Here is an 18760-nt window from a genome sequence, read left to right as displayed (position 1 = left end):
TGCTTCTCCCTCTGCCTGTGTCTCTGCCTCTCTCTCTCTCTCTCTCTGTCTTCTCATGAATAAATAAAATCTTAAAAAAAAACAAACAAAAGAGCAATTGAAACAAAACCAAAACAAACAAACAAACTAGAAAAACCACCAAAAAAAAAAAAAAAAAACCAAAGGGGCAGGGGTTGATTTTTATTATTTATTTATTTATTTATTTATAAATATTTTATTTATTTATTCATGATAGACATAGAGATAGTGAGAGAGAGAGAGAGAGAGGCAGAGACACAGGCAGAGGGAGAAGCAGGCTCCATGCCGGGAGCCCGACACAGGACTTGATCCCGGGACTCCAGGCTCATGTCCTGGGCCAAAAGCAGACGCTAAACCACTGAGCCACCCAGGGATCCCCAAGGGGTTGATTTTTAAATGGCAAGTCCCACAAGTGAGTGTACTGAAGCCTGCTAGTACTAAGCTACTGGTTATAGACCCAATAATCCAAAATATAGAGCTGATTTCAAAATTCCACCTGCCCCCTACCCTGGCCAGACAAGCAGATTCAAATTTTGCCTCTTCTTTCAAGCCATCCTCAGCCTTTGGAAAAAACAACACAGACAGGCAATCAGGAACCATGGTGGCAGCAGGAAACCAACAACAGGGACACAAGAAATCCAGAAGCTTTCCTGTCGTGGCCCCAAAGTCCTAGGCAGACCTATCTGCCTGACAACACAAGACCCTCTTCTTCTCCCCCCAAGAAAGAGAGAAAAAAAACATAATATGTGAAATTCAGAAAAGCTGTGTCTGGGCTGATACATCCAAAGATGCTAATACCTCATGCCTGCTTCCTTTCTTCAAGATACTGGGAAGAACAAGACGGTGAAGGAATATATTCAGAAGCCACAGAACCTGCCAAGAGGCCTCCTGCAGTGGGGGTGCTTTCTGGAACTGGTCAGCTCTTGCCCTCCTTCCAAGGGGAGAAGGCAGCCTGCTTACATCTTCTTTGGTGTAGGCAGGCTACTGAATTTCCCCAGACCCATCGAACCATACCCAGATCCTCTTCCTCGGGAACCTCAGAAGTACCACCGTGCACTCCTATTGCAAACACACACGGATCCTTTGAATGCTGTACATTCTTCTCCACGTACAGCTTCCTGCTAAACTGTAAATTAGAGACATTGCTTTAATTTTCCCTCATCTTTAGGAAGCTTTCGGCTGTGCTGCAAGTTAAAACACTGTAATGAATATGGACTGATACTCCTTTTCTATACTGAAAGCAAGTCACGATCCACATTCTTAAAATACATGAGTTACAGCAATCTTCCTGGTTGGATGGCCATCACCTCTGAGAAACCCACGACAAGATGGAAATCCTTATATCAAGGATCTTATTTTGGTTTCTGTTTTGAAATTAAGACCCTAGTAATATCAAAATTCACTGGAAAAGCCCAGGAATCAACCTTAAACCAGTTTACATTATTTTGGGGCTAGAATAACTAATTGGCTAGTAAGCAGGCATTCACCTGTGGGTGAATCTCAGGGATGGAGAAACCTCATTTCTAAAGGTGGAAAAGTGGTAGCTCTGGTACAAACCCTCCCAAACTTTGCTTCTAGTCAAATTCTTAGTAGTGAAAGTGGTTACAAAGTGTACAAGATATTAAAATGATCAGGGCAGCCCCAGGTGGCTCAGCGGTTTAGCGCCGCCTACAGCCCAGGGCCTGATCCTGGAGACCCGGGATCGAATCCCATGTCAGGCTCCCTGCATGGAGCCTGCTTCTCCCTCTGCCTGTGTCTCTGCCTCTCTCTCCTCTCTGTATTCTCATGAATAAATAAATAAAATATTTAAAAAAAATAATCAAGCATGCCCTGCTAATATGGATATTTTTTGAAAATGTTAACTTTGGTGACCAAATTTAAGTGCACAGTGGAGGAGAGATACTGAGGCCGACCTCGTTGGCCCTAGTTCACAAATATAGAAGCTTGGTGATTTGCCTCATGTCACTCAATCAGCAGAGCCTGAATTTAAGCTAGAAGGCACCCCATCTGACTCCTAGTGCAACGGCCTTCGTATGAAGATGGACAAAGGTATAAAGTAGATTTGAAAGACTAACCGCCCTATATCAGTAGTAGCTCACACTTATTAGATGCCTCCTCTGTGTCAGGAAGTCTTTGGGGTGCTGCAGATACATTAACTCATTTATCCTCATAGGAACCATATGAAAGAAATAATGTTGCTATCTCCCACTTTAAAAGTGAGAAAACAGAGACAGGGAGATGTTCAGACACTCACCCAAGGTGCCAGGGCTGAATAAGTGGTAGAGCTAGGAAAATCTGTGCTCTCTGCACAGAAAAGCTAATGTGGGCATTCCCAAATGAATGTTCAGATTATCAGCAGTCCTGGGAATACTAATTTTTTAAACTTCTTAAATTTATTTTTTATTTTTATTTTTTTTTTAACTTCTTAAATTTAAACTCAACTTAGTTGACATATCTTGTACTATTAGTTTCAGGGTTAGAACTTAGTGGTTCATCAGTCGCATGTAACACCCAGTGCTCATTACATCAAGTGCCCTCCTTCATGCCCATCACCCAGTTACCCGTCCCCACACCCACCTCCCCTCGAGCAATCCTCAGTTTGTTTCCTAGAGTTAAGAGTCTCTTATGGTTTGCCTCCCTCTGTTTTCATCTTATTTTATTAATTTTAACAAAATATCTTCACAGTGAGACCCAATTTACCAATAGCTCCAAAATACATATTGAAATTGAAATTTACTCTTCACCAACCTCTGTATTCTTAGTCAAAAGACAAAGTACCAGCAATTCCTATGGGTGACACAAATTCCATGTAAAGATATCCTTTATTGTAAGGAAGTGTGAGGCAGGAAATAGTTTAAATTTTCTGGAAATCCCAACAAATTATGTGTAAAGACAACTTTAGGATAACAGGTCAGAAGACGCATCCTGCCCACCTTCTTGCTCTCCAATATTAAAACAAGCAATTTTTGAATGACATCAATTCATATCAAATATAAACACTGTCTGAAGTTTTTAGCAACATCAAAAATGGATTATGCTCCATCACATCACATATTTGAATTACTGTGTTTTATGTTTTTAAAAAAATTTTCTTTTACTTTAATTTTTTTTATTTCTTGACATGCTGCAAGATCTGCCTCTGGATCCAAAATCACTCCCTCATTCATCACACCCGTCAACTGGTTTAGCTAAACCTTATCCTATACAGATTTGAATCTGCTCAGATAGTGGATGGAGTTTGCTATCATCATTTCAGCAACTATCAATGTGGAGATCTCTGAAAGTGTGGCTTGTTCAGGAACAGCCTTCTATGTTCCGTGCCTTCGAGAAGGTTTCAAATATCTTAATGTGTTAAAAAAATTGATCGTAACTCCATGTAGAGCTTCTCTGCCAATCAGAAGTCATGCCTCAACTACTGCATAGTCATTAAGGAGGGAGCTGTGAGAATGGAAAAGCTCCCTCTCCAGCCCTTTGCTCAGAAATGCTAATACCGACATCCTAGGTTACTTTGAGACCGGTTTTCAGATTACAATTTGATAGGACCACCAATTTCTCCTGTTTGTTCTCCTGCCCTTTACCACCTTCTTACACATAAAAACCATTACTTGATGTACATTAACAAAGCTGGATATAACCACCGTGGATTCTAACCACCAATTACCACACCACTACCACCTGTCATAGCATGCACCCTGTAGTCAGACTCAAAATTAGGATGCCACCGCTCAGGGTCTTGGTGATCCCTGAGCAGTTACTTAACCTTTCTGTGCCTGAGTTTTTTCACCTGCTAAATGAGAATCATAACAGCATCACATTTCTTAAAGGCATGAGATAAAAGGAAAGTGAGGAAAATGAGATAAAAGATAGACTTAGAACAATGCCTGGCATATAGTAAGTACTCTAGTAAGAGTTCACAATCTTTTGTTGGGTTGATTTTAAAATGAAATATATTTCGTGTATTCACTCATCAGTCCTTCTGGATATCAACTAGTAAAGCTGGGGAAAAAAAGATCAACTGTTTAGAAACTATCTCAACTTTCTATTCTACAGAGAACAAACTATGGAGTGGGATGGCCAATCTAAAGTCATGCTATTTGTCTTCCTCCAGCCTTATCTGTAAATCCTAGAGCAGGGCTAGGATTCTTCTCCAGGTTGGGTAAGTAAAGGTTGGCTCTCTACTTCATATACACACAGAGCTCCGAAAAAATAGATAAATAAATAAAAATCCAAGACTCCTCTGATATTGCTCTTCCAGTCTAAAACTCCCGTTTTGAAGATGAAGAAACTGGTTTGGAGGCTCAAGTTCACATAAATACTTAGGGGCAGAACCAAGGCCAGAAAATAATAATCATTATCCTAAATAAACCACCCAGCAGTCTTACACATCCGTTACAAACGTCACCTAATTTAATCCTCATAATAATCCTCTAAAGTAGGTATTATCTCCATAGGCTTAGAGATGTGGAAACTGAGGCTCATCCTCAGAGAATCAATGTCTCCAAAGCCATATAACGGACAAATGATAGAGATAAGATCAAAATGCTTCCTCTCTGGTCCCAAAGAATCCATGCCTGTTTCAAGTTTTCTAGAGCTCCGTGCTAGAATTTTCAGCACCGAGTCTCAATCTGTGACTTTCAAACTGACTGTGCCTCAGTCTCCTCTGGGGAGCTTTAAAAATACAAATTGCTGGGCTCTACCTCAGGAAGGAGAATCAGAGTCTCTGGGGGGATGGCTTCAAAATCTGTATTTCTTCTGAGTTGGGTCAGGTGATTCTGATGTGTAGCAAGATTTGAGAAAGCCTAATCTAAGCCAGATATTTTACGAGGGGTTCCAGTGTAAAATGAGAGGGAAATGAGTTACCTAAGGCTGGTGGAATGTTCGGAGTAGCTGAATCTGCACGAAGGGCAACGCGGTGACCTTCCCCCAAATCCTTCTGTGTCCCACAGATGCACATGCAGCCCCAGTCACATAAGCATAGATGCATCTACCAGCACCCTACATCCACTGATCTTGCTTAAGGAGATCTGCACCACGATGAAAACAACAAGCTCTGCTCTTTCCAGCCACTATATGTGTTGTGTTGGACACGCAGCAATAAGCTTTCTTTCCACCCTTAGCCTTTTCATTGAAAGCACCTTAAGTCTGCACCATGATTTCTTAGCACTGAGCTTAAAAAAAAAAAAAAAAACCGAAGGGGAAGATTGTTCCATTGAGCACTTACCAAGGTGCCCCGTATATCCTGAATCCCTTCACTGTTACCTCCGAGTCTTGTAAGTAAATACTGTTTGTCAGGAGGGACTGAACGTTGTCAAAGTCCTCTGGTTTCAATTTGGACACAGAGGGGAAACGGTAGTAGTCCTGTTTAACAAGGTCTGCCATGAATTCCTTATCAAATGTCAGTTCATGATTCCCAGCAATCACTATTTTATATTCATATGGCAGGTTTCCTGAAATAAGAAAAAAGAGTACCAATTAGCACGTTCATTTCCCATCACGAAGTACAACAGCCGAGACCGTGTGATTAGCAGACAGTATACCCAAATGAAATAGCTCACACATTCCTTTATATTTCCATGGGAACCAAAATTTATGACTATGCCTTTATGCCAGCAAAAAATGACAATAAACAGGAGAGAGGAAGCTGCTAAGAAGCTAAAAAGCTACTAAAAAGACATTCCACTCTCTGGTTCCATTTCTCTCTTCTGTATGCTCCAGATTCACTGTGATGAATCTACACTGTGATGAATCCGTACTTTATAATTATCCTGCGAAAAGCACTTTAATCACGATCCTTAAAAAAGGTCTGGACTTGGTTTGGTCCTCAAAATATAAGCCAACCAACTGTTCTTAACAACTCAAATAACTGCTGGATTTGTAGTATATCCTTCAAAAGTATATTTGTAGTATATCATATAAAAGACATGGCCTAGCTAAGCATTCCACAATTCACATAAATGAAAGGAACTACATAGTACGATTTCATATTGTAAGTTAAAATTTACCTTGTGGCTTGCGAATAAAAAGAACATTAATAATGCCCCCCTGATTAGAAGGCTAACTTTCCTCCCATTGGGATGGGAGAAGAAACTGTAAAGCTTAACCCCCTTTTAATATTTATGGTATGGAAATGTGAGTTCTCGGTGTGTGCTTTTTATGCAAAAGTTTCCCGATCAAAATGAGATAATTCTGGGAAGAAGAATGAAAGCTATAAAGGAAAACCCAAACACCAGACTTCTGCATAGATTTATAATGTTTGAATAAAGTACAGATCATACATATTAATAACTCACCGTGATGCTATAAGAACCAAAATCCAAAGGGAGATAGTGCCGGGCAGCTGTCCCCATCCTGAAATTAATGCCCTTTTCTCTTCTTTGTCATTACCCATCCCTCAAGCCTCACTGCAGAGCTGCTGCTCATTTTATTTTATTTCATTTTATTTTAGGGGAGAAAAGGGTGGGGCAATGGTGCCTATAATTCCAGCTTCCTGAGACTCCTGGGTCCAATGCAAAATTAATGTTTCCTGCTATTCCAGGAAGAATGAAAGTTACCACTAGCAGGAAATTGGATACACTTGTTGTAGGAATTGGTCCTTACCAGCAAGCCAGAGTCAATGATTTAATTAATGAAGCTTAGTGGGGAAGAAAATTATATTTTGGGGGTGGGGGCACTTGGACTTCAGCAATGCAAACTGCGGAGACCTGTGAAGTACTCATATCAGCAGTGCACTGCAAACTTATTTGCTAATATTGAAATGATTTTTTTTTTTTTTGAGAGAGAGAGAGAGTGCATGCTCATGAGTGGGGGTGGCGGGAAGGGATAGAGGGAGAGGGAGAGAGAATCTTAGACAAGCTCCATGTTTAGCAGGAAGCCCAATGTGGGGCTCAATCTCACAACCCTGAGATCATGACCTGAATCAAAATCAAGAGTCGATGCTTAACCCACTGAGCCACCCAGGTACCCCTGAAATGATTTTTAAGATCACCAGAATATGCTTTATAATGATATTTTCTTTAGCTTTCAATTTTTAGGATTCTATCAGTAATGAAATTGCATATATAGCATGTGGTTTAAAGGTGAGGCTTAAGAGAGAGATGAAAGCAGTCAAAAACTAACACGGCAGAAATCTAAAACCACAAACAGCGTGGCCAAGCGTCAATGGATATCCCTGACTACTAGTGCACAGGGCTGTGCGTCATGCCTTTGGCTTCAGATATGTTTTAAGGCTGTGGTGAAGAGCTCACAGAAAATAGGAAGCTTCTCTCAAATGTACGTTTTTACAAGTTTATAATGCCCACTAGCATAAGACAATAAGGAGTGTGACATATATTGTAAGCTGATTGGATAGAACGATGATATTCACACAATTCCCTGCACTTAAAATAGAGGTAAGAGATGTATTAGAGGTGAGAGATCCCTGCCATAAATCCTGACACCACACACACTAGAAATTTGTGAGATGCTCCACAGCTCTCACATCACGGCTATGTGACCCCCTTTGGCCTGATTCTGCACCCCTAGGGTTACCTGCGCCCCCAAAGTTGGAATGGGCTGAAACATTTTCCTTGACAGTAATCTGTTTCAAGGTAGGTCGTACCCGCATGAGTCTTTGAGCAACCCTTTTTGTACAAGTCACGCTATAGCTGCCCAGTTCTCTTTTAATCATTCATGATGATGGACTCACTGTAAACCTTTCTTTATGCACCACTGCTCTTGCAAGAGGCTTCTTGCTTTTTCCATTTTAGAGGTCTGGTTCAGGAATGGATGGCATGGGTGAGACTGAGAAACAAGGCAAAGGAACTATATTTTCCCCTCTTTGAACTATTTTTTTTTTAAAGAAAGTATAACTGCTACAAAGTAAATCTTCAGGAAGACAGGCCTCGTACATGTCTTTTAAATCAAATTTTGGAGATGCAGCATGAAAAGGTAGCCACCAAAATGAAGAAACAGTGAGGATGTTTACACACTGCCAACAAACTCATCTCTTTCTGAGAATCCAGTAGTAGTGTCCAGCTTCCATCCTCTGTTACCTGTGTTAAGAGATTCTCTCTCTCTCTCTTTCTCTCTCATACACACACACATATCTAAAAAAAATATATATATATATATATTTTTTTCTGAACTGACTTTTCATTTATCATCTGCCAACTTTTATTGTTTTATATGAAAAGTATATGCAGGGCAGCTGACAAATCTGTTACCTGATGGTATTTTTTTTTTTCGAGGCTAGATTAATTTGGAAGGCTTTGCAGTCAACCTCCAAACTTCTTGGTATTCAAATAGCATCATTTAAAAATTGTCAGACAAAGAGGTGCCTGCCTTGATCCATTTTATTCAGATCAGGCCATTGAAGTTGACCTGCGTAAGTAAAAAAAAAAACTAAGGCTATATACAGTTATTTTAACACGGAAAAATTCTTGCTTCGAATGACCTAAAGAACTCTAACTAGCATTCCATCTTTCCCAAGACATGCTCTATGTTCTACTAGCAATATAAAAGATTGTTTTAGGTGGAATGGAGATAAACTTTTGACAAATTATCAAATAGTTCTATGTGTTTTAAAAATGCGTATTTGGGGGATGCCTGGGTGGCTCAGCGGTTGAGTACTTGCCTTTGGCCCAGGGCGTGATCCTGGAGACCTGGGATCAAGTCCCACATCAGGCTCCCTGTATGGGGCCTGCTTCTCCCTCTGCCTATGTCTCAGTCTCTCTCTCTCTCTGTGTCTCTCCTGAGTAAATAAAATCTAAAAAAAAAAAAAGCATACTTGGGAAATACAATCTGACAGTACAAATAATGATAGATGGCTTCATTTTTCATCTCTACTCCATTTTTCTCTCTTTACATCTAAAATAAGAGGTGATTTAAGGAAAATTATTAAGCAAATAATAATACAGATAATTCACAAGTATGGCAAAGTGATGACTATAGCAAGTAAAACAATAAAATGTGAGAAATTAGCCCATCTTCCCAATGTTTCTAATAATTGGCCTTTTGATCTCATTCTTCCCACTGTCACTGACACTTTAATATTCCAGACATCTATCTTTAATATTTTGGGTCTCTTTCTCTCCATCCAATCCTCCTTCTTAGTGAGTTTTTGTTTCCCAACCCTAAGAAAACAAAAACAAGCAGTCGTTTACACACACACACAAACACACACACACACATACCCCTCATGTATAATCCTAAACCATGCTTATTCTTTGAGATACTTCTTCATTTCACATCTAAATTTCTGGAAAGAGGATTCCAGAAGCTCACAGCTGGTAGGCCAAATACAGCCCATAGATGTATTACAGTTGGCCTCAATGCTATTCTGTGTTTTGTTTTTTGAATTGAACTAACATTTAGAAATTAGGTGATACCACGCAAAAAATTCTGATTTTCTAGCTACTTTTAGAAAATCAGAAGACCAGTCAATACTGACCTCCAGTCAGCCACAGACCTCCCCAGCCCCTATGACTTCTCATACCTGGCCCACTTACCACATTTGTGTTGCCTGATGGTCTCCTCTGTTAGGAGAATTAACAACTTAGAGACACATGGCTACTCAGAACTTACTCCCATGTAATCTGGCTTCCATTTCTATTCTCTTCCCAAAGCTTTCCCAGAATGTCGATAATAACTTCCTAATAGCCAAAGCCCAGACATTTTCTCACTTCTCATTTCCATGGATCACACCACAGTGACATTCCTGTCCCCCTTGACACCAGATGCTGCACTTTGGATCACACCACAGTGACATTCCTGTCCCCCTTGAAACACGAGATGCTGCACTCCCGGGTTCTCCTCCTTCCTCTGTGGCATTTCCTTTCCTTCCTCTTCTTCCTCAGCTCCGTTTGCCTCCTGTCTCATTCTCAGTTGACTCATTTCACTCTCCCTCTTCAGAGTTACTTCTATGGATATTAGTTAATATTTCCTTACTGTATGTTTCACATTTCTAATCTCTGTGATTCAATCTTAAAAACTATTATAACTTAAACGATGGAGGGAGCACGAGGTTAAGAGCAGGGACTCTGCTGCAGGCTTCCCCACACACTGGATGCATGACCTTGGACAGGGTCCTTAAGTTCCGTCAAGTGTGCTCACAAAATGAGGATAATAACTGCACCTACCTCATAGCCCATGCTCAAGATAAAATGAAATAAAAATTTTAAAGCACATGCATGGTATGGAGTAAACAATCAGCGCATGTTAATTATTTTTTTACTCTATTTTTCTTAGTTTTGCTTTTTGCATATGACTGGTCTCCCACCCCCTAGACAGTGAAGTCCTTGAAAGCATGGATCATGGCTTGTGGCTCTGTATTTGACCCAAAGTACCAGGTTCAATACCTTCCAAATGGCAGGCACATGATTATTATTTGCTGAATACATGGAAGAATGAATGAACTTCTGCAAGATTTTCCAGGAGCTTTCTTAGGAGAATTATAGGAACTGAGCTTATCATTTTGGGACATGACAAGGTTTAAACTGCTGTCACACTGGCCTCCAGGGACATATGGTGACTCCGTTTAAGACTCTCAAAGTGTTCCATTTTCTGCCTCCAAATTCAGTCTAGCCAAAAAAATCTCTAACAAACCATTTTTAAACTGGACTTTTCTCAAATCTAAATGGGGGAAAATATAATCCCACCACCAAGGTTTGGTACACATTAAACAAGATGGCACATTCAAAGAACTTGTGCAGTTCAATGATGACTCACTAGGTATCAGCTGTGATGTAATGATTGTTATAGTGATGGCCCTTCCCAGTTGCCAACCAAGAAATTATTAGTTGATCCATAAATCGGATCACTCCATTGTCACAGTGGCACAAGCCACTACTCCCAAGGAAAAACATCGGAGATGGAAAAGAGAACTTTGATTTTCAAAAGGTAGAAACTAGCATGGTCTAATGTGTCCTTCAAGTTAACAGAAGTATTATTAGAGCCATCAAGGCATCTGGATCTAGAGGGGACGGTGGGTGGGCGTATGAGGCCTTTAACCCGCACACTAGTGGCTTCTGTCAAGATTATTCTAATTTTGAAAAACGTGTCTTGTGAACATCTCATTTCTTCCCTCTTTCTGTTGTCATTACTCATCACTTCTAGTATTTACTGACTACCAAAAAATGTGCCAGGATCAGCCTCTCATTTACAAATGAATAGCATAACGCAGGATCGATAACATCTCTTAGGAGTGACTACTCATCTGGAATACCCCTGGTATCTTCCTAGAATCAGACGGGGTCCTCTTCTCTGAGTATATAGAGAGGAACAGAATGCCTAGAAAAGCTTAAGATCTTCTGTTATGCACCTGTCTGCTAAATCCGCAACAACTTTAAAGCAGACATGCAGTGAATTGTATCAAGGTCAGCCTCCCTTCCTCACCAAACTCTGGACACTGAGTGTGTTACTGAAAGTGACTCCCATGAATCACAGCACATGAACCCAGCAGGATTTTCAGAGACAGCCTCATTTAGTGATTTGAAAGCTGTGCTCCATGAACCTTCCCCCCCGCCCACCCCCCAGGGCTGGAGGAGGGCGACGTGAGGACAGTGATGAAGGCAGAGCCAACACACCTGTTCCTGTGTCCCCCACAGCAGCATTGCTTTCCTTTGTTTTACAATTTGGGGCAAGATTCCGCGTGAAGACTTATCCCTGGTTTAAAAACAGTCAACAGAAAAACCACTGATTTGTCCAATTCCATTTTACTGATGAAGAAATGGAATGCCAGAGAGGTGCTACCACTGGGTAAGCAAAATCACAGGCCAAGTTGGAAGCACAAGCAGGACAAGGAGAGGTCTTCTGCCTCCCACGCTAGTTTTCTTTTGGGTGACCCCCAATTTTTAAAAAAGATTTTATTTATTCATTTGAGAGAGACAGAGAGAACACAAGTGTGGGGGGGCAGGCAGAGAAAGAGGGAGAAGCAGACTCCCCAGTGAGCAGGGGGCACGATGTGGGACTTGATCCCAGGACCTGGGAATCATGACCTGAGCTGAAGGCAGACGCTTAACCATCTGAGCCACTCAGGTGCTCCTCCAAATTTTTAAGTCTTATGAAGTTTAGCTCAGGACCTGCCTCTTACACCAGTCCTCCTCATACCACTCGTCCATCCACGAAAAATTCTTCACCCTAGCTCTTGGCAACTATGGCCTTTCCCCTTTGTATCACGAAGTAGAACTCGCCATGTCATGGATTTCTCCTCCAGGAGTCATGAAGCAGTTTCAGCTTCACACCATGACAACACATATGCTGGCTCAACTGAGACATTCCCCACATGCTACTGAAATTGTGGGTATAATTTCTTACCCACCAGCTCTCAGAAGGATTTGGGAGCCTACCCAATGAAGAGAAGGTCACGGCCTTGGGAAAGAGAAGGGAAAAGCTCCTGTGCCCAAGTTTCTGTAGGGTCCCAGAATTTAAAAACATGTTGACTATATTATAAGAACTAAGATGAGACTTTGACAGGAGAATAGAAGTCCAAGATGATAGGCCTAGATGCCTATAGGGGCCAGAGAGGTAAAGCAAAAATGTGAATTGGACCAAGTGGAAGTAATAGAGGGTGGTGAGGATCAGTACACGTGCGCATCACCATTTAAAAATAAACATATATAAGCACTGCTGTGGCCAAACAAGATTCCCTGGTAGCTTGCTCCCCTCCATCAAAGTCAATGTCCCTCAGAATTAAGTATCATACAACTGTGACCTATTTTTCTGTCACAAATCATTATAAAATGTATTCCTCCAGAAACCTTAAGTTCCGTTTAAATCAAAATCCAAAGTCAATTCCAGGACAGTCACTTTTCTTGACTCCTGTGAGAAGAGGACTCCTGCCTCATAGTCTTCATTCCTCATGAATGGGGAGTATGGGAAGTAGGGGTAACCAAAAGGCCATTAGGGTGTGGCTACTGCCTTCCCTAAGCCCCATTTTTATCAGGGATCTGATGAACAAGGCTAATTGCTAATTTATTTCTGCTAAAACTGAGGAAAACAAAAAGCCAGAGTACAACAATAGTTCTTTGTGAAGGAGAGCATCCCAAAGCAAACATGGCTTGCAAGGTTCTGTGGGTAAAAGAAAACCTAGTTATATAAAGGTGACAAATTTCAAGATCTCCATTCTCTATGCCCACTCCCCTCTCTCCCCTCTAAATCCTTAAATTTTGGACTCTGAAAATATATAAAGAAACCAAAAATATGTATGGCATAACACTCAGATTAAATAAAGTTAATTAGGCAGCAAGCAGAAAACAGAGAGATGACGAGATAGGAGGAGAACCTGCGATGGCTTCCAGATACCCAGGAAAATCACACTCACAAGGCACAAGCTTCAGGCCCACTTTCCCTTGCCAGTATGCTAGAAGAAAACTAATTTATGAAATTAAAAAAGAATAAAACAGATATATAGTCAGACCTATTATCACGGGACTGTTTCTAAACAAAGGAGATATATTACAATTCAATCCCAGTTCTGAAACCTTCAGCCTACATGGGGCAGTGCCAGGGGCCTGTTTTAAAACTCTGCTCCCCATCCCACCCCCCAAAAAAACTCTGCTCCCTAAAAGGGGACCTTGTTATACCCCCAAAGTGGATAAAAGGCAGCAATATTTTCTGTTTAAAATTATTATTGTATTTTTAATATCATGACTCCAGCAGAGAGGGAAAACGTTCAAACCCTTGATGTCTCTCTATTCCACTGAGGACTAAGAGTAACTTGGGCTTGAAAACTGTTCAAGCAGAAAATTTTGCAGGAGGATGAAAGAAAAAAATATTAATACCAGTGGCTACGAGGATGGAAGAGCTATGAGGCTCTGGGAGGGACTAAGGAGACGTGTCATCTACATCCTTTCTCTGGAAGACTGGGGGTCGATAGCGAACAGAGCTGAGGCGAGGCTGGAGGTGAGGGAGATGACTCCGTCAGTTCTCTGTGGGGAGAGCCCACCTGTCCCCACTGTTCTCCCAGCATCTAGAAAAATGCTTGGCATTTGGTTGGCGCCCAGTGCCTACTTGTTAAATGAATGAATGGACCTCCGGCAATCCCTCTCGGCTCCACGGTTTGCACTCACTTGCCTGGGCTGCGAAGCCACCAGAAACATTCAATCAGGGCAAGCTCCGTCTCTGACCTCAGTCTGCCCCCGTCAGGCTCCATTAATTTTCACAAGTCCTGACAGCTCTAACGTTAATACTCACACTTGCTGATGGAGCCACACAGCAGGTTCAGACTGCTACCTTCTCCTCTGAAACTCATGCATTAGGGTTTCTTCCATGCTTGCAATGGGAAACCAAGTCTAAGAAATATTAAACACAGAAAACTATATTACAATAATGTCAGGGCTGAGCTGGAAACCCAGGAGAATGTACGGAATGCTGAGTGAAAGCCCAGTGGTCCTCTGTAGGAATTAGGGCTAGCGCTAAGACACCACAGCTGAAACGCTCCCTCCTCTTCTTTAGCCTCCTCCATAAAAAGAATCCCAAAGTACCAGAAGATGCTGTAAGCCTTATTACATAGAAAGGAGCCAAAAGTCCATCCCCCACCCAGGAAAGCAGACCCCTCCTGGACCTGAATAGTCACCAAGATGTGGTCCTGAGAAGTATAAAGCACGAGGGAGCAGGCTGTTAGCACCCATGATTACTAAAGACATAAAAACAGCACAGAGCATTGACTGTTGCTCAGCAGCAACTTGTTTTGCACCTATTTCCTATCTCAACCATAACCTTTAATCCAACATAACTTTTTGTGATTTAAACACACATACAGGCACACATACTCATTCACACTCATACATATTAAAAGACAACCACAAGGTAGTAAAAACAAAGGACAACATCTTCTTTGTTTCCCAACTGAGTATCTCTAAGTTGTCACTCAGACCAACATGGCACGCTGTACATATGAAGGTGTGTGTGGTGGTGAACTGTCCTCTGAAATACAGCTCCAATTATACTTGGGTATTACCATCTGGCTGGACAACTGGAGCCACAGGTAGGTTCTTCACTGTATTTTGTCCAATCTCTCATTTATGAATGCAGGCCTCGGCTTGCTGAGAAAGTTTATGCCCTTCTGTCTGAACACTCAGAGTATCTCAAAGACCTTTTAATCTACTTCCTCAAGCTTCAGAAAACTGGTCCAAATCAGGGTTCCAATGGACAGTCCGAAAAAGAACTGGTAAAGACACAGTCAAGTCTCCTCTCAAACAGCTGTGTGCATGTTTCTATCATTCAAACATACTGACATATAGGGATATAAGGCAAGATGGAAAGATCATGGGTTGTGGAGTCATATTTGGGACCATGTTCCTGACTGTCACTTATTATCTCTGAAACTCAAACTCAAAACATGCTTTTTTTAAAAAAAAGATTTTATTTATTTATTCGTGAGAGACACAGAGAGAGAGGCAGAGACACAGGCAGAAGGAGAAGCAGGCTCCACGTAGGGAGCCTGACGCGCGACTCGATCCTTGGTCTCCAGGATCACACCCTGGGCTGAAGGTGGCGCTAAACCGCTGAGCCACCCGGGCTGCCCCAAAACATGCTCTTTAACTTCCATACTTCCCATCAGAAAAAATGAGGATAACTGTACATCCTACTTTACAGAGTGGATGTGCAGACTGAGTGAGATCACTAAAAGACCTAATACGAATCTGACACATAAAGGATAATTATTATTATCATCATTTTTAGTCTGTCTTCTGTTTTGCATTGCAACCCCATTCAGGATAAGGGACCCATCTCCTACTTCTTTCTCCCTTAAAAGAGTATTCAATAAATATCTTTAATGAACTAGTAGTCTTGACTGACAAAATCTATGGTGAGCTGAAGAATATTATTGTTTTTTTCTGCCACAAAGCCTTTAAAAAGCAACTGAGAAAAAGGTGCCCCTTCCAGCATTAATCATAAAATGAATGGCAATTAGTCTACTGAATAATTAGAAGAACAAATGCAAATCCTATGTTTACATTTTCAGCCATTAAATATGATGAAAATAAAATTAAATAAAAATAACACTGGCATAAAAACCATATTCCCTAAAAGAAAGAACACTTTAAGAGAATTTTAGGTTCCCTTTCCATCTTAACCCTTCAAATAGCAATAAAAAATCCTTTTGTAATAAACACTATTATTTTTGCCTCCTAAAATAATCTTTGGGCAGATGAATGCAGGATTTCAGTATGCAGTGATTCCAGGGGGCCGGTCCACAGAAGCCGAAACAGAGGATTGACAGTGGAAATAAAATCTCTGCCTTAACAGCGCCACTGGGGCTAGATGAAAATGGTCTTCTAGAACTTGATTAAAACTAAATTGAAAAAGAACATATTTGGCTAATATTACATTAGACTAAAATATAGAAATGAACCCTAATACTCTTGAAATCTAATAAGAAAAAGCCATCTCAATTTCCAAACTTTCAAAAGCATCTTCTTTAAATGCATCACAGATCAATTTACATGGTACTTTTGCCAATAAGCAAAACCAAATCACAGGTTCCAATTGGCTTATATTGGAAAGTATGAGAGCAAATGCTAGAAAATGCAATTACTGCAAACAAACTCCATTTTCTCCCCTCTGAAGGGAATTTCAGAGAATATTTTATTGCCATCAAATAATATTTCTGAAGGCATCAATACACAATTCTATTTTCTTTTCAGAGTCCCTACTCACTGGATAATCTAATCCACTCTACAGAATATCTTGAAATTTAGAGAAGAGTCCACAAAAGGGGATATTACCTTGCACACACATCCTATGTCAATTTTAATAATTTGCACTCTGGACAAAGCAAAATTTAGGATCCAATAAAATTGACTTTTCCCATTTTGTAATTCAAAGTTTTAATGAAGCATTTCAAAAATAAAATTTTAAAAGAACTCTCTCAGGGAAGGTTATTTTCATCAAAAGTGACAGAGATGAGATGGAGGAAATGGAGACCACGTTTATTTCTTCTTCGTTTCTGCTCCCCGCTCCCCCGCCCTTCTCCTGGCAAACTTTTCTATTAATAAGAATTCCAGATAATCAAGAGCTACAAAGTAGACTCCCTGTGGGCTATGGAATCGTAAAGTCTCCCAGTGATAAGGTTTGTTTCATTGAAACACTGGTTCCAAAAATGTCTGACCTCTTCCCTTAGGAACAGTTTTGTAGCCTCATGCCACAAGCCTCCCCTCTGGGATAAAGTAGTACAAGGTAGTATAATTCCTTAGGAAGAAAGCATTTTTTGCAAAGTCTATTATAGTCCCTGGAGTCCAAGGTTCCAGGATGTGGAACTGGAGGTCTATTTCCCTTTGGCATTTTTGTTCCTTTTCCATGTGTCATGGTCTGAATGTTTCTGTCCCCCCAAAATTCGTGTGTTGAAATCCTAATCCCCCATGTGAGTGATGGTATTTGGAAGTGGGATCATTGGCAGGTGATTGGTCATAAGGATGGAGCCTCCACAAATGGGATTATAAATGAGACCCTTAGAACTCTCTAGCCTCTTCCACCATGAGAAGACACAGCAGGAGGACACTCTGGGAACCAGGAAGAGGGCTCTTACCAGAACCTGACTGTGCTGATGCCCTGATCTTGGACTTTTCAGCCTTCCAAACTGTGAGAAATAAATTTCTGTTGTGTAAAAAAACCCCAGTCTGTGGTATTTTGTTCTAGCAATCCGAATGAAGTAAGACCTCATAGTTTTCTAGTTTCCAGAGATCTAGCCCTCAACATCTTACATCTACAGTTCAGGACAAATTCACACTGGTCTTCCTAAGTCCATGTTTTCTCATAAATAGTGTGCTCAAAGCATATGGTGTTCTTTACAGCTCTCCTTAAATAATTCAATTAAATATGTTAAGGAATCCAGGTAATCACGGCACAGTTGGAGAGCATACTCATCTGCTGAACACTGTTCCCAGCAAGACAATAAAATGAAAAAAGAGCAGAGGTAGTCAAAGGTTCTGAACATTCGAAGTCATTCTGTTCATTCGAAGTGAACACATACTGCTTTAGTACATGTCCATTTTTCACCTCATATCACACACACCCATGCTCTCTGACAAGGTGTGGATTTCCCCTACCTTTAGGTTTCTTTTTTTTTTTTTTAAGATGTTATTTATTTATTCATGAGAGACACATAGAGAGAGGCAGAGGGAGAAGAGGCTCCCTGCAGGGGCCTGATGCAGAACTCAATCCCAGGACCTCAGGATCACCACCTGAGCCGAAAGCAGACACTCAACCACTGAGCCACCCACGTGCCCCAGGTTTGTGTCTTTTATGAACTGAATTGTATCCCCTCTAAATCCATGTGATGAAGCCATCACTCTCAGTACCTCAAGTATGGGACTATATTTGAAGATCAAGCCTTTAAAAAGGTGAATAAATTGAAATGAGGCCGTAAGGATGGGAATTAATCTGGTCTGACTGCTATCCTTATAAGAATAAAAAAATGTGGATCAGGAATGTGCTCACACATGAAAGGGCCACAGCAGGAAGCTGGCCATCTACCAGCCTCCAAACCTACTGACACCTTGATCTTGGACTACTAACCTCCAAAACGGAAAGAAAGTAAGTTCTGTTGTTTAAGGCTCCCAGTCTGTGGTATTTTTTTTATGGCACCCCTAGGAAACTAAGACATCTTTCTACAAGGAAGACTTCTTAAACCATCCTATATACTAAAGCTGGGCTGATCTTGTCAGACTACAAATCCAATCATATATTCCTTCCATACACTTCCACACTCATCCACTTTAAAATCCTCCCAGACTCCCTATTACTGTCTACAGACCAGAGGTCA

General features: G+C 41.0%; 1 protein-coding gene across 5 annotated transcripts in view; it reads right to left on the bottom strand.

The window, feature by feature from the left end:
• MPPED2 (metallophosphoesterase domain containing 2) overlaps positions 1-18760 on the bottom strand; it is a 178494-nt gene that overhangs the window by 86908 nt on the left and 72826 nt on the right. For all 5 annotated transcript variants that reach the window (XR_005982696.1, XM_041722509.1, XM_041722507.1 and 2 more), the window contains exon 4: positions 5240-5465. Coding sequence is in view for 4 of the 5 variants with exons in the window: in XM_041722509.1 (XP_041578443.1) it covers positions 5240-5465 (226 nt within the window). In the remaining variant the exon portion in view is untranslated. The remainder of the gene's footprint in view (positions 1-5239; positions 5466-18760) is intronic.

The sequence above is a fragment of the Vulpes lagopus genome, chromosome 11, assembly GCF_018345385.1.
Source record: "Vulpes lagopus strain Blue_001 chromosome 11, ASM1834538v1, whole genome shotgun sequence".
Classification (NCBI taxonomy): Eukaryota; Metazoa; Chordata; class Mammalia; order Carnivora; family Canidae; genus Vulpes; species Vulpes lagopus.
Note: the sequence above shows the minus strand (reverse complement) of the source record. Positions and strands in the feature narration are given on the sequence as shown.